General features: G+C 48.0%; 1 protein-coding gene across 14 annotated transcripts in view; it reads right to left on the bottom strand.

The window, feature by feature from the left end:
- R3HDM2 (R3H domain containing 2) overlaps positions 1-13,579 on the bottom strand; it is a 60,719-nt gene that overhangs the window by 22,123 nt on the left and 25,017 nt on the right. For 5 of the 14 annotated variants that reach the window (XM_037370901.1, XM_037370897.1, XM_037370898.1 and 2 more), the window contains 3 exons: positions 4,361-4,559; positions 3,174-3,215; positions 1,361-1,447 (listed from right to left, as the gene is read on the bottom strand). In XM_037370901.1, the coding sequence (XP_037226798.1) occupies positions 1,361-1,447; positions 3,174-3,215; positions 4,361-4,528 (297 nt within the window). In that variant the 5' untranslated portion in view covers positions 4,529-4,559. Of the gene's footprint in view, positions 1-1,360; positions 1,448-3,173; positions 3,216-4,360; positions 4,560-12,378; positions 12,506-13,579 lie in introns of those variants that run through there. The other 9 variants (XM_037370891.1, XM_037370895.1, XM_037370894.1 and 6 more) reach the window with 7 other exon arrangements.

The following is a 13,579-nucleotide window of genomic DNA, read 5'->3' as shown; positions in this document are numbered from 1 at the left end:
CCCGTTCCGAGAGCAGACAAAGCAGTTTCTCTCCCCACCCTCCTCCCAGCCAGAAGCCTTCAGCAGGCTCTGAGGAGACTCTCAACATTTGTCACTGCTGGAAACCTGCCTCGCCTGGATCACCTCGGAATCTAACTCACATGCTTCCCTATTTGAAGCTGATAAAATGCTGTTACATTCTGGACTCAGGAGTGCCTAAGGTGAGGTAGGTCCTGCACCGTTTCAGTAAGACTCTACTGTCTAACCTGGGAAGAGAAAGGACATGAGGAGAAAACAATACACAGCAAAAAGCCTGTGTGGTGTGATGAGTGGTCCGTGTGCCACACAGGGCTTTCTGATGTGTCTTTTCATCTCCTCTCTTGAGTTGCAACTGCCCAGCATGGCCTGAGGATTCACTCTGCTCCATGGGAAGAAACATTAAAACACCTGTAGGATTGTCAAACGTCAGATGATGCGCTGCTAAAATTCAAGCTAAAACCGACTATGAGACCACAGGCCTTTCCCCACCCTTCTGCCTTTATGCTAGTACAGTTCCATGGCACCATAATACAAGCTTATGGTTTAAAAGTCCTCCTAGTGACCCTACTGTACTAAGTGACACCCAAACAAAAGACAGGAGAGCAGCCTCTGGAGCCGGGAGCCTCAGCAGAAGGAAGGCTTAGAGGCCAGGTACCCTACTCACAAGGGCATGGAGGTCTGGGCAGCACTCAGCCCTGGCACAGGCCAGGTTTGTCCTCGTCAATGGGAAGCAGTGTTGAGGTCTCTCAGCTAGCACCCCAGACCCAAGCTGGTGACTCTGCATGGTACAGTACTACACCAGCTCAACAAAGATGGGCTGTAGCTAGCATACACAGCACCATTCTGTGTTTCTAAAGCTTGTGTGGGCAGACAAAGCTCAACCCATCTGCTCTTGCCGGGGCAGACAGGTTCTCTGTGCCTCCCTGACTGCTTCCCACCTTCAAACTTCAGCTTCTCTGTCACAGCCCACAGATGGGGGATTATCCCTGCAGAGCCTATGTATCGCTTCTCTGTGAGCTGGCTGTTTGCATAAAAACTTGCCCCAAACGTGGCCAAAACCCCAGGGGCTTTGTGAAGGCAAAGTGCCGTTCCATTTCTAGGGGCATAAGCCTGCCCAGCTTGAGTAGTCGTGGGTGCCCAGCGAGTTGATGCAGATGATTCCTTGTAAGAAAAGGGTTGTGACCGCACACATAAGAGCAGCGCTCACAGGCATGACCATTTCCTTCAAAAGCAGCCTCTTGCGGGAATTCTTGGGCACAATTCCAGGACAGAACATTACTTTTAGCAAGACGTGGATTTTCTGGGCTTCCATGTGCCATAGCTTGTCTCATTCTAGGCTTACCTGGGTCTCCAGCAGCCCGTCTACAAAGGGACTAGACGATTCTTCACATACAGCCAAACTCCTAACCAGTTTAAGCTTTGAATTAGACTGGAGAAGGAAAAGAAAGAGTACAGTTAAGACACCCCAGTCAAACTGCACACACTTAAGTAGACGCTGCTGCATTACCAAGCCACTCATGCAGTCACTGTTAATTACACTGCTGAAAAGGAGGACTACCAAGCCAGCTTCTTGCAGAAAACAGTAATATACAAAGGCCTAGAGTCCTAGAGCAAATCAGTTATTTTATTCCTTCAGCCTTTGATTAAGATTTGAACTAACCACATTTTAGGTGAGAAAGTTCATTGCCTTAATTCATGCACTTTTTGACCTCTTCAGCCAGAGCAATTCCACCCTCTTCCCTCCTGGCCACAATTAAAACCATTAACAAAGGATATAGCTGAAACCAATCATTTTATTGTTTTGTTAGGATGTGAAGATTGTTACTGTTCTTAACTAAAAGGGTGTCATCCCATTTACACCTTGTCTCTCTGACCTGATACCTTTGGTTATTTTGGGTGATGTAGTAGTGCTTAGGGAAAATGCTTAAAATAAAACCTACACTTTTAGGACTCTTGGCAAGTTGACTCACTTGGGTGACAAACAGGAAAAAAAAATAAAAAAATCAACTAGTCATATGAGATCCCAGGCAGCATCAACAATATGGCGAAAGACCTGAGGTGCACAAACACATTATGCCCTAGGTATGGACAGGGCAGGAACTGGAATCACAGCCTGTTCGGGTACTACACAGAGTCCTGGCCTTTAAGACCAAATAGAACCATTAGAATATTTTTTCTGAATTCTCTGTAGCTCATAAGCAGCACATCTCTTTCATACATTACCTTCAATCAAACCCAAACCCAGGCGGAACCCCTGTTACAAATTTAACTGGTCTCCCCCAGCTTCCATACCTCAGGGCTGAACCTGCCTTCTTCATCTGGGTTTGAACTTTTGTGAAAGAGGAAAAAAAAAAACCAAGGGGGACACAGAACGATGGACCTTCATCCTCCCAATCACAGTTTTAAAATCAAACCCTGAGCAACCTAGTCAGACGTCACAGCTGGCCCTGTTTTGAGTCAAAGTTTCATTCAAACCAAATGGATCCTTGTGGGACTAGACGGACTCCTGAATTACGCTATATTTCTATAACAGCCATGAATTTTCCAGGTGTGGCAACTTTTGGTAGTTATTATCAAAATTTGCAAAGAAAACCTGGAGCTAAGACTAAGAAAGGTAAAAATAGAAATAATAATAAAAACCCCATCACACAATGGCTGCGTTTTTACCCCAAGATTTTGCCTACAAACAACATTCTAGAACAGTGGTGTCCTGGTGCTTGTTACTAGCAAAAGTTTTGGATTCGTTAACAAGCATATGTGCCATTGTTATGGCAGATAACGTGGCATCCCCTGAAAAAATGGGCTTTACATGAAACCAGACAGTTATACCTGACTCTGGTTTTTAACTGGAGGGTGTAACAGGCCAGTGCACTGTGCTGTCCCCTCCAGCAACACCTCCAAATTTCATTTCTGGTGTTTTGTGTGCTGGGGGGAGGACAGGTATGGCAGTTAGCAGCAGCAAACAGTTCCCTCATGGGTAAGCGTGCGTTAAAAAGGAGCACTCGTACTCTAGTGCATGGAAAGTTACTGTCCTTGAACCATCATGCCCTGCATGTTGCTTCTGGAGACAGGAAAGACTTCTCAACCGTCCTAAGGCTGGGATAACAACTCAGCTTGGAATGGCCAGAAGAACAGGATGTCAGAAGAGGTCATACCTTGGCTCTTTTTCTGGCATGTCCATGACTTGAAGTTCGTCTCTGTGGAGAAAGCAAAGAGCAGGCAGGAAGCTTAATCTGAATGTGCACACTGTAAATGGTATTTGCCATGCAAGGCAGCACAGCACCGAGCCTGTAAAGTAACTCCGAAGAAAATCTCTACCCGACAGCAATGGAAGCACGTGCGAATAGGAAGACCTGGCGAGCTGTCCCGTCAGGCCCCAGGTGGGCAAAAACTGCTTAAGAAACTTCATGCGGATTAGACCCAGTTCCTGTTTCTGGCAGAAGCAGTACGACCGTGGGATCACAGGGCTTGCAGGTGGAGGTGCATGACATGCTTCTAAATGGGAAAACTAGAAGTCTAGCATTCCTGGGACACGAGGAAGGTTCTAACACAGTGGATCATAACAGATGCAGTGCTGCTCTGATTTAAGACACAGAGTCATCTCTTAACCCTACCTTCTAGGAAACCTTTCCCCATCCCACATTACAAAGCGACTAAAGTCAGGCTCTGAGCAACACTAGTGTCTGCTCATGCCGTGGTTGAACAAATCTGGCAACAGCCACCAGCTTTAAATGCAGAAGCACTCAGCAGGTTGTTGTTGAGGGTGGGCACTTCAAGCTCAACACTAAGCCAAAAGCACATGCGACAGGAGAGCAGAGCAGCAGGAATGAGTCCCAGCACTGTCCAAATGATGCTTGCCCAGATTTTTTTTTTCCTTGCTGAAACGAAATCCCAAAACATTCACTTCCTATTTGGGCATTTTTAACAGCAGCAGAGCAACAGCCAGGCTCCATTCTTGAAATTAAGCTCTCCCTAGGATGCCTTCACTTAACAATTATGTCACTAACTGATCCTTGGGTCAAAGAAAGGAGTAAGAGCAAGGTAACAGCCATGGGACCAGAACCTAGGGACTGAGCACAGGTGCCCCCAGGAGCACATCAGTCTCATTTTCTCTCAGACTCAAAGAATATCTAAATTACACCACTCTGAGCAGAACGGAATTAGCTAAAGAGAGCACCCTGTGAACAACACAGTCTGTACGGCATGGTTATCCCCTTGGGAGGTGGGAGCACAGGCTTAGGCCCCTTTCAGAAGGGTTAGCAACTAGCTTGTGTTTGCAAGTACGAGAGGGTCCAGCTCTGCAAGCTGGCAGGAGGGACTACCCACTTCTCTGCACACCTACCTGAGATTCCTGGCGCACGCTGACATCCTCCCCACCGTCCTTCTCCACCTCCTCCTTGCTTGGTGACCTGGATACATATTTGGTTTTGTTCACGGATTCCTCAACCACCTTTTTTTCAGACTCCTTCATTATTTCCAGAGATTCCTGTGCTGTGTTGCTGTTTGACATCTTCAGAGCCCTGCAACGTAGCAACGGGCACCTGCCAGACGAGGTGACAGAACGGGTAGAAGGAAGTCAGGGGGTGGAGAAAAGTTTTGATCTGGAACATAAACTCTTGCACATATAGATTGTAACTTTCTTGTAACTCATCTTGTGCACAAAGACCTCAAACTAAGCATTCCACTAACAGCTGACCCACTCATCCCCTTGGATGCAGCCCCCTGCAGCACCTGGCTCAAGGGGACCTTGCAGAAGATCGGTGATTCTCACCAGGACTCTGGAGACACTAGCAGGGCTGAACAAAGCCTCCCAAGTTACACAGAGATCTCCAGTGCAGGCACTCTGCCCTCTAACTTCTTCATGAGGGTAGTCCTAACACTAGCAAACATCCAGCAGGTGAAATAAGCTACCAAAGGATGCATGCTCTGCCCCAGGACAAAAAACCCCAAACCAAAACAAAAAAAAACCCCACCCAACCCCCCTGATTTTTCCCCCCAAATCCCAGCTCAGTCCTCCTTGCAAGGAGTCAAAATTCCAGTGAGAAAACAGCCTCGGATCCCAGACATTGCTCTGGTTCTTCCTGTGAAATAAGGTAACCCCCGATACCTTCTTTCTAGCTGCCCATGGTTAGATACTTCAGGAAAAGTGGCAGTCAAACAATAACACTCAAATTACAGATCAAAACAAAAAAAATGCTTCCCGACAAAGTTGCGCTTAATTGCTTCCTTTTGACTAGCGAGAACACAGGCAGCCCACAAAGACCCTGAAACCACCTCCGAATTAGAGCGGAATCTAGACAGGGCAGCAACATGCGCCTCAGTCTGCTGACAGTCTTAAATGCAAGCAATGAACACGTCACACACCCGTTCATCAAGTTAAGTGTTAATTCCAAACTGATTGCCTAGAATTGAAACGTCGGCCCTCTCAGCTAACTCGGAGCAGGCTTATTTGAGCTTAAGTGAGGGCTAAACCAGCTCATGTAGGACCACAGAGGGATTCTGGTACTGAGCAGCACGCTTGCAGAGACGCTGCCTGCGCAGAACCCAGTGTTCATCCTGGTGACAGATGAGGAGGCTGGATAAAGGCTGAATAAAAGGCAGGCCCATTGAGACAAGTTTCCAAAAAGAAAAGGGGAAGCCTAAATTTCAGAGAGGCTCAAACAAAAGGTCTGGGCACTGGAAAACACAGAGGATGTTTAGCTTGTTTTATTAATTACTTTGGCAAAACATGGCCAAAAAAAGTCAGATCTCACAGAGATTTATCGACTCTTGGCTCTGTATGGGAACTACTAATATTCATTAACTAATTCAACTTCATTCCCCTTTAATTTGTGGGGCTGCTGAACATAAAGCATGTATTTGACTCTTACCGCAATTACTGGAATCAGTTCCAGATACAGAAAGCGAGAGAACGCAATCAACTGCTTCTAGTGCATGGATCCTTACAGGGATTTATAACAAACTTTTAAAGGCACCCAGGGCAGATGCCCTGTTGTGAATGGGAAATGCTGTGCGTTACAGGCAAACCCCTGTGGCAGGGCTGCAGCCAGAGAAACCATGGTACCATGCAGCAAGTGTGCCTGGAGATGTCAGCACTGCACTGGATCAAAGAGAGAGGACGGGATGCTTACTGACCGAAGGAGGAAGCTATCATCACCTTACCTTTCCTGCACACCTACCATCACCTGTTCTAGACTTGCGATGAGCTTTCCCTGAGCAGTAAGACACAATGCTGTCAGTTCAGAGTCACAGATGGGAGAACCAGGAAAGGAAAGAGTTACTTAATCCAAGGCCTCGATGAGTAAGCGGCACCTTGAGGTTGTGTGGGAAATATTCCTGTTGACCCCAGTAATTCACAGAAAAAGGGTGCAGGAAAAGCAAAAAAAGGTGGCACAAATGAAGCTGACAGGGCCGCACTGTCCGGTTTAGGCACAGGAACCAGTAAGTTTCAAGACAGACACATGTACCCATAGCAGAGTGACTGTGGATGCAAAGGGTTGAGATAAGCAAGCAGATACAGGCCCAGCACTGTATGAAAACAAGTGATTTCTCACTAAAAGGAACCACTGGAAGATCCCAGCCACTGTTCATGCATGTTCACTCTGGATTAGGAAGGTTACAAGAAACCCACTGTTAATTCCGTAAGTAACTTCCTATGTAGCACACCTGAAGCGTTAAGGTGAGCACACAAGGGGCCAGCAGGCTCTTCTCACCCGAGGGGCAATACTGAACACACACCACTGGGCAAGAGCCCCGTGCCCGCTGTGGTGCTGAGCCAGGCTCCTTCAGCCCAGCACCGTCACGCTGTACCAGGCAGGCTGTCCCCAGCCAAACTGGTGGCTCCTGGCAGAAAACAGCTGCCGCCGATGGCTGGTTACAAAGAGGCACCAGAGAGCAGCCTGGCGCCGACTTTAGCCTTGCAAGACGATTCTGCAAAAACCTCTCCCTTCAAGCTTCTAACAATCTCCAAGCATGTATGCGGCCTCAAATGCCAGGTGGAGGAGAGGGTGAGAGCACCTCAGTCTGCTGTTGTGAATGCTGATCACTGCACGCATCACTTGCTGCTCCCCCCCCTTCCTGGCACAATCCCACAGGACAGTGTGAGCACCACCGTGATGCCAGGGGCAGGAGCCTCCTGGAGCATCCCTCCAGGAACCAGCTTCCCTTGGGAATCACTGAGGCATCTGTCCTCCAGCTGCAAAGGACTGCCATCCCAGCAGGCTGGGCATCCAGCAGCCGCCAACAGGAACCACGACCGAGCTCCCAGGTTTGGAGCCAGCGTGTGGCATGGGGCGGTGAGCCCCATGGGAGGGAGGTGTGCTCTGCTGCAATGCCTCTGCCAGGAACTAGGTCAGAAAAGGAAGAAGGAGCACTTGCTTGACTTGCACACAAGCCTACTTAGTGGGAGTCTGTACTATGCATGGGGTGAAGTTGGTAAACTCTGCCTCCCTCCTCCCCAAAATATTCCACGCTGCAGGAAACTGCTCCAGCCTTGCAGCCAGCTTGTGAACATGTCAGGAGGATCTGTAGCAGATTTGGGCAAGGGAGGCAGGAGGTGGCACCTGAAACGCACGCATGACACATCTAAAGGGGGAATTTCTGCACTAAAACAAAGGAGCAGGTTTTGTACAGCTCATTCTCTTTGCAGCGGCCACCCTGTAACAAGTTTTTACCCCAACAAGCCAAGCACCTCAGTCAGATTTAAGAAGGGTTAACAGGATCTTTTCTCATCATACTGCAATGTAACTTCGGCACCACAATGATAATTTTTCGGCATCACAACAAGGGGAATACGATAATTTTTCCCCTCTCCTTCTTGCAGAAAAGACAACTCTGAGCCAATGAATTGACATTTGTAGGCTGCCCCTCCTGATAAAGCCTCCACCCCTGACAGCAGTCCTCCAGGATATTTCCCTGCACCTAAAATTTAAAGCAGATATGTGCACTGCTAGTGCTTCTCAATAGCAATGCTTTCGAGAGGAGGTTTCCTTTCCGTATGAATGAATCAGCCTTGCTCCCCCAGGACAGACGTGGGATGCAGCGAGGGGGTGGCAGACATGATCTGCTGTGACAGACAGCGGCTTGCAGAGAAAGTGGAAGTTCAGAGGACTTGGTGGGGTGGGTGGGATTGAGCTGTGCCTTGCCAGGGAGATGAGAAGATTACATAGATGCAACATTAGAGAAGCCACAAAATCTGTGTCAGAAAAAGAGAGTAACGGAGCAACAGGATGTGGGTGAGCTGCCATTGACTTTTTGGTTCAGGTCTGGAGGCTGGCAAAGTAAACAGGCCAGTCAAGGCAGTGGCAGTGTGAAGGCGTTGTGTGTGCTGGCCAAGGGCCAGGTGAAGAGGTGGCCAGGATGGACTCACATCCTCCTCTTCACCTGAAAGAGGAGCATCAAATTCCACCCCTGCCGCCTTCTTGGGACATACAATTTGCAGCTGCCGAGCCATGACAATGCAGGCAGCAGCTGCCTCTGCTTAGGCAGGGAATAAAAGCAAGAAACTTCTGCATTTACAGCTAGCAAACCTGGGAAAGGCAGGAAGCCTACTGCTAAATACACTCTCCTCCTGCCCTTGTTTCTCAGAGTACAGACACACTCCTGTGAGCTAAATGAGGGTGCAAAGGAGACATATGGCTGCTTGGCTGTAGCTGCCTACATGCACGCTCTTCTGTTGCCGTAGGATAGAGGTATCTGAGGTAGCTCATCCCACCCTGCAAGCTTAACGCTACCTCTCAGTTTTCAGGCAGAAAGGCAACAAGTGTGAGCGGGCTGCAGTTTCTCCATCCCTGTCCAAGCCCTGACCACAGGAGCAAGTTTGCATGCTTACAGCCTTCTTCACCAGGCTTCACAGTTTTCTTCAAAGACAAGAATCTCAACTCACTTCCCTACCATCTCCTCCCTTGGTTATTAACCAATTCTTTTTTTGCTTTCCAAGACGCATGCCAAAAGGCACTCAACAGGGCAGAGTAAAAATCTTATCAGACTTGGCCCAGGTCATCAATGTTAATGGAACAGAGTTTTCACTACAAAGAAGCTGCAGAGCCTCACTGCCAAGGAGAAACCCTGATACAGCCATAACAGCAGCAGCTCTCTCCATCCTCAGGCTGGTTATAAAATATAAAGAGAGCATACTTAGAAACAAAATACATCCAATCACATGACGAGCAGAGTTAAAGTGCTCCGAGGGCTCAGAAATAAACATCCCAAGGCTGGTGATTCACTGGCAGGCAGGACGGTCCCCACCACACTGCTCTGATGGACAACCAAAGTCAGTTCTGAGCACTGGGAGGAGAACTGGGTGGGAAGTGCTGGCCCAGCCCAAGGAGGTTTGCTGGTGCAACTGGTAATTAAAACCAACAAAACAGCCTCTTAAGAGGGAAAGGGGAAAGCAGTGGCCTTTTCCCAGCATCTGCGTGTTTCACTTCACCCCTCTGTGTAAGGCTTTAGTATTAGCATCATATATCACTGATTAAGTACCTCCTGCAAGGTTAAATGATGATGTTCTCACGAACAATTTGCTCATTGGCTTCCAGGTCAACCAATGGGAATCACAGTTCCATGGCAACAGGCTCTATCACTAGGAGCAACCAGACAAGTTTGGGGGGTGATTTAGATTCCCCCTCCTCGCTCCCCTTCCAGAGCACAGCGTCTGCTGTGGAAAAAGGTTTTCACAGGAAAAAGTGGAGGCGGTGAGGTGGAGAGGGTGTTGCAAATTCAAGGCATTAAAGCCTCCTCAGTTCTACTAAGTCAGGCAGCACAGTGTTCTCTCTCTATACTGAGATATCTTCAGAGAGGCTTTTGTCTTCTCCTTTTCTGCCAGGGCATAGCAGCTGGTAAAATTTTTGCTATATTAAAGGACAACTACCAGATGCAACAAGAGGCTGTAGTGAAAGGCTTTGCTAGTAGGACCAACAAAGGCCATGTAGCTCCTGAAACATCTTCCTCCCAGGCTCCGTTCGGGCTCCCAATCTGCTCTGCAAAACGTAAGCTGCCTGCAGCCACACTGCTGACTGGGGCATCCTCAGCATCTCATAAAAAGTCTGCAGCTCATCTTGAGAATAACAGGTAAAAAAAGCCTTTCGAGCATGCTCCCCTTTCCTCCTGTTGGAGAAACCAGCTCCCTATCAGAAGCAACAGCTCTAGCTAGAACAAGCACCCAGTTCAGTGACAAAGTCCTGAAACCTTACTCAGAAACACTCATAAGCTGCAACTGTCTCAGCCAACGAAGCAACCTCTCCTGAATTCTCTCCATTGCTTTTTTTTTATTAGCAGCTGAAGACAGGGATTGAATTTCTCACTACCGTACAGTTCCTACAAAACCTAGCAAACCCGCCCCCCCCAACAGAAGGCCAGCTGTATTTGACTGCACAGTGCATAGGCTCCCAGTGCTTAGTCATTGCTTCAAATCTTAATCTCCACCCCCACATTACATCAAAGAGGTGAAATTATGATGCTGATAGAAGGGCTCGACTTCAGGTGGAAAGAGGGGAAATCACCGTACATGAACAAGGAGACAGGAAATGCAGGTGAGAGAGAAAGCCCTCTAAGTTAATTCTGCGCAGCATCAGGAGGCCTCCAACATGTTCCTTCCAAAGAATTCCAAGGAGGGTAAGACAACATCAGTTAAACCGCCTTCATCCACCACTGAGGAAAGCCACCATATCAAGCCCTACTTCACATTTGCTGGGCAAATGCCTGCCGCAGCTTAAGGCGCTAGTGGCTCTCCTTGTGTTCACCAACACCTGTGCTGTATGGCAGGGCTGCTACAAGAACCCTTTCAGAGGGACCCGTCTCTGCACCTCTCAGCCGCTGCCCACTTGGGGTTTGAGGGGCTTAAGCTCAGGGGCTACCGGGCCCGTTCCACCAGCCATAACCCCTAGGAAGAGGCCAGTGTCTGCAACGGCCTAGCTGTAGTGGCCACGGTGTGCCTCTGCATCTCTGGCTCAGGGTAGGAACTGGAGCCTGAGTAAGCAATGTAATCCTAGAGCTCTTCTTCATTTTACATACTTTTAAAAAGGCTGTTCACTAGTACAGGTGCAGTCAGCCCTGTTAACAACCTACTGACTGTTGTGCCGTTTACAGCAAACATTTGAATTACCACCACGGCAGCAGTACTCAGTTATGTGGTACGTGTGTGGACTTCATTATGTAGAACATGTCAAACCACAAGACAATTTTGGGGAGGGGGGGGTGGGAATCAGTTAATTTGTTACCTCCCTCAATCAACACAAGCACTGAAATCAGGATAGGCGTCAACGCTATCACCGTACTCCAAGAGTGTGACACAAGTGGTGCCATGACTGCCAAAGTCATCTTCATGTGATACACAGGAGTCAAACATGCCAGAACAATAAAGGTGTGCTGGCATCTGAGGGAAGAGAGAATAAAAAAGATACAGCATGGTTTGCCCATGGGCTTCAAAACCAACAGCATTAACAGCTTGCCATTTCCTCCTGAATGCAGCTCAGGGTTTCCATCCAGACCTCTACTGTAACAGCAAGTCCAGCCCCTTGGAAGGCGGCGGGCAGGACACGCGCTGTAGTACCGCTGTAGTACCTCGTACTGGGGCCTTTCCAGCACTGCCTTGGGAAGGATGAGTCAATGTTGAAGACTCATTTGACAAACCGCACGCGTTCTCACGAGCAGACTGCCACCTCCTTGGGGCAGGTTATCTTCCCTCACCTTTGTGAACTACCTGCTCTATCTAAGGATCTTGGTTCATCCAAGGAACACCAGCACCGCAGCCCCTAGGCAGGCATGGTAGCGACAGCAATGCAGCAGGGCCTCCCTAGTCAAAGCTTTTGGGACCACAGCACCCTGGGGATGGGTAAACATCTACATTACTGCAGTCTGAGAATTGCTATTAAAACAACACATCTTGCCTAGACACAATGGAATAGTTTTCACTGAAAATTAGTATTTCAGCAGAAGATAAAACAAAAAGCACCACTTAAATGAAAAGACACGAGGCAGAGCAGCTGTTGTGAAGGGAGCACACAGCAGAGGTAATTGCCTGCCACACAGACGGACTCCAGGCAGGAGGAGGGTTCCACCATGTGAGTTCCACTGCACCAGACAATCGGGAAAACACCACTTCAACTCAAGTCATGATTACTTTTCATTTCATCATCAACACAAGAACAAGGCCCTCCTCATACAGGATGGGAAGAACGACATCTGGGCCTAAGACAGAAACTTCATCAGATCTTAAAAGTTAAGCAATGCAGTGCCCTGGGCAGCACATGCAAGGCAGAATTCCTTTTAGGAGTGGAAGAGGTGTTTGTTCTTCCTTGCAAGGGAAGAAAACAGAAGATGCTGTTGAACCAATGCCTGAAACAAATATGCCCAGCTACCTACCCAATGACTCCACGTGCTCTGCAGGAGATTCTGTAGTTTTTAAGCTGGTGCCTGTTGTGTTGAGATCCAGCCTCTTGTAGAAGGAAAGAAAAGCTCATAGTAGAACATTTGCACTTGTCTCTGCATATAAAAATTCAAAGCAGACCAATTAATTTCCTTCCCCCTCCAGACTGCAGATATTCCCACTCAAGACAGGTCTTTGCTTCTTGCCCCAAAGGCCATATTGTTCTTTTTGTGGGACTTAAATTGGTAGCTTTCACATCAGAGGTGGCTGAATTTCAGTAGCAAATGAGGTAACTTCCATTCCTAACTGAGCCCTGATCCTTCAGAATGGGAGTAAGTATCAAACCAAGGAAGGATGCCTACTACAATTAAGAGGGTATCCCAGCATACCCAGCATGTCCTGCCACCCCCAGGTGTCATACATGGAAACATCCTTGCCACATGAACCAACATGGAGGGGATGAATGACATGTCAGTGAAGTAACAGATTCTGTTCATTTGCCAGGAATATAAAGGTGGCAACATCCACTGCACCATCCAGTCAGCTGCCATCACGAGTCAGCTGTGGGATTCGGGGGCTCACAACCAAAGGAAACCAGCAAAATGACAAAGGAAGACTGTGTTGCTTTTTCTCCCCTATACATGAAAACTGCTGATTGAGCGTAGAAGCAGCAGGAAGAGTTGCCATATGCCTGACAGGAAACTTCCACGTAGAGTTGACCGATGTGTTCAGAGAATCCAGCTTGACTGCCTGCATATTCAGGTCCTTTTGTTTTGCTCCCAAAGCAACCTACATGCTATGCAAGATCAGAGCTCCCATCTCATTTCTGCTGTGAAAAGTTGATGACAGAAAGAAGGCAATCATTGGATTCAGGCATGCTGGAGATCTCCTGGGGAAGATAATGCAGTTCAGCACCAAAGCCAGAGGCTGTAAAGATCCCAGATCCCGCTGAAAGCCTCCTCCCCACCCCGACTAGGCTTACTGCTTGACTTTTGATGCATGTTTCCTTTTTATATGCATCCCGAGGAGGAAATGGTGTGTGGATGGAGGTATCACATGAAGATGCAAGTGAGCAACCACGACAAATCATTAGAAATCAATTTAAAATAATGCATCTGTTATTGACTGTTATGGCACCGTGCATTGGAATAGCTTTTATGCTCAAGAAACCTGACAAGCAAAGGAGAATGGAGTTCT

This window comes from Falco rusticolus, chromosome 19 (assembly GCF_015220075.1).
Source record: "Falco rusticolus isolate bFalRus1 chromosome 19, bFalRus1.pri, whole genome shotgun sequence".
Classification (NCBI taxonomy): domain Eukaryota; kingdom Metazoa; phylum Chordata; class Aves; order Falconiformes; family Falconidae; genus Falco; species Falco rusticolus.
This window is presented reverse-complemented; position numbering and strand designations above follow the sequence as displayed.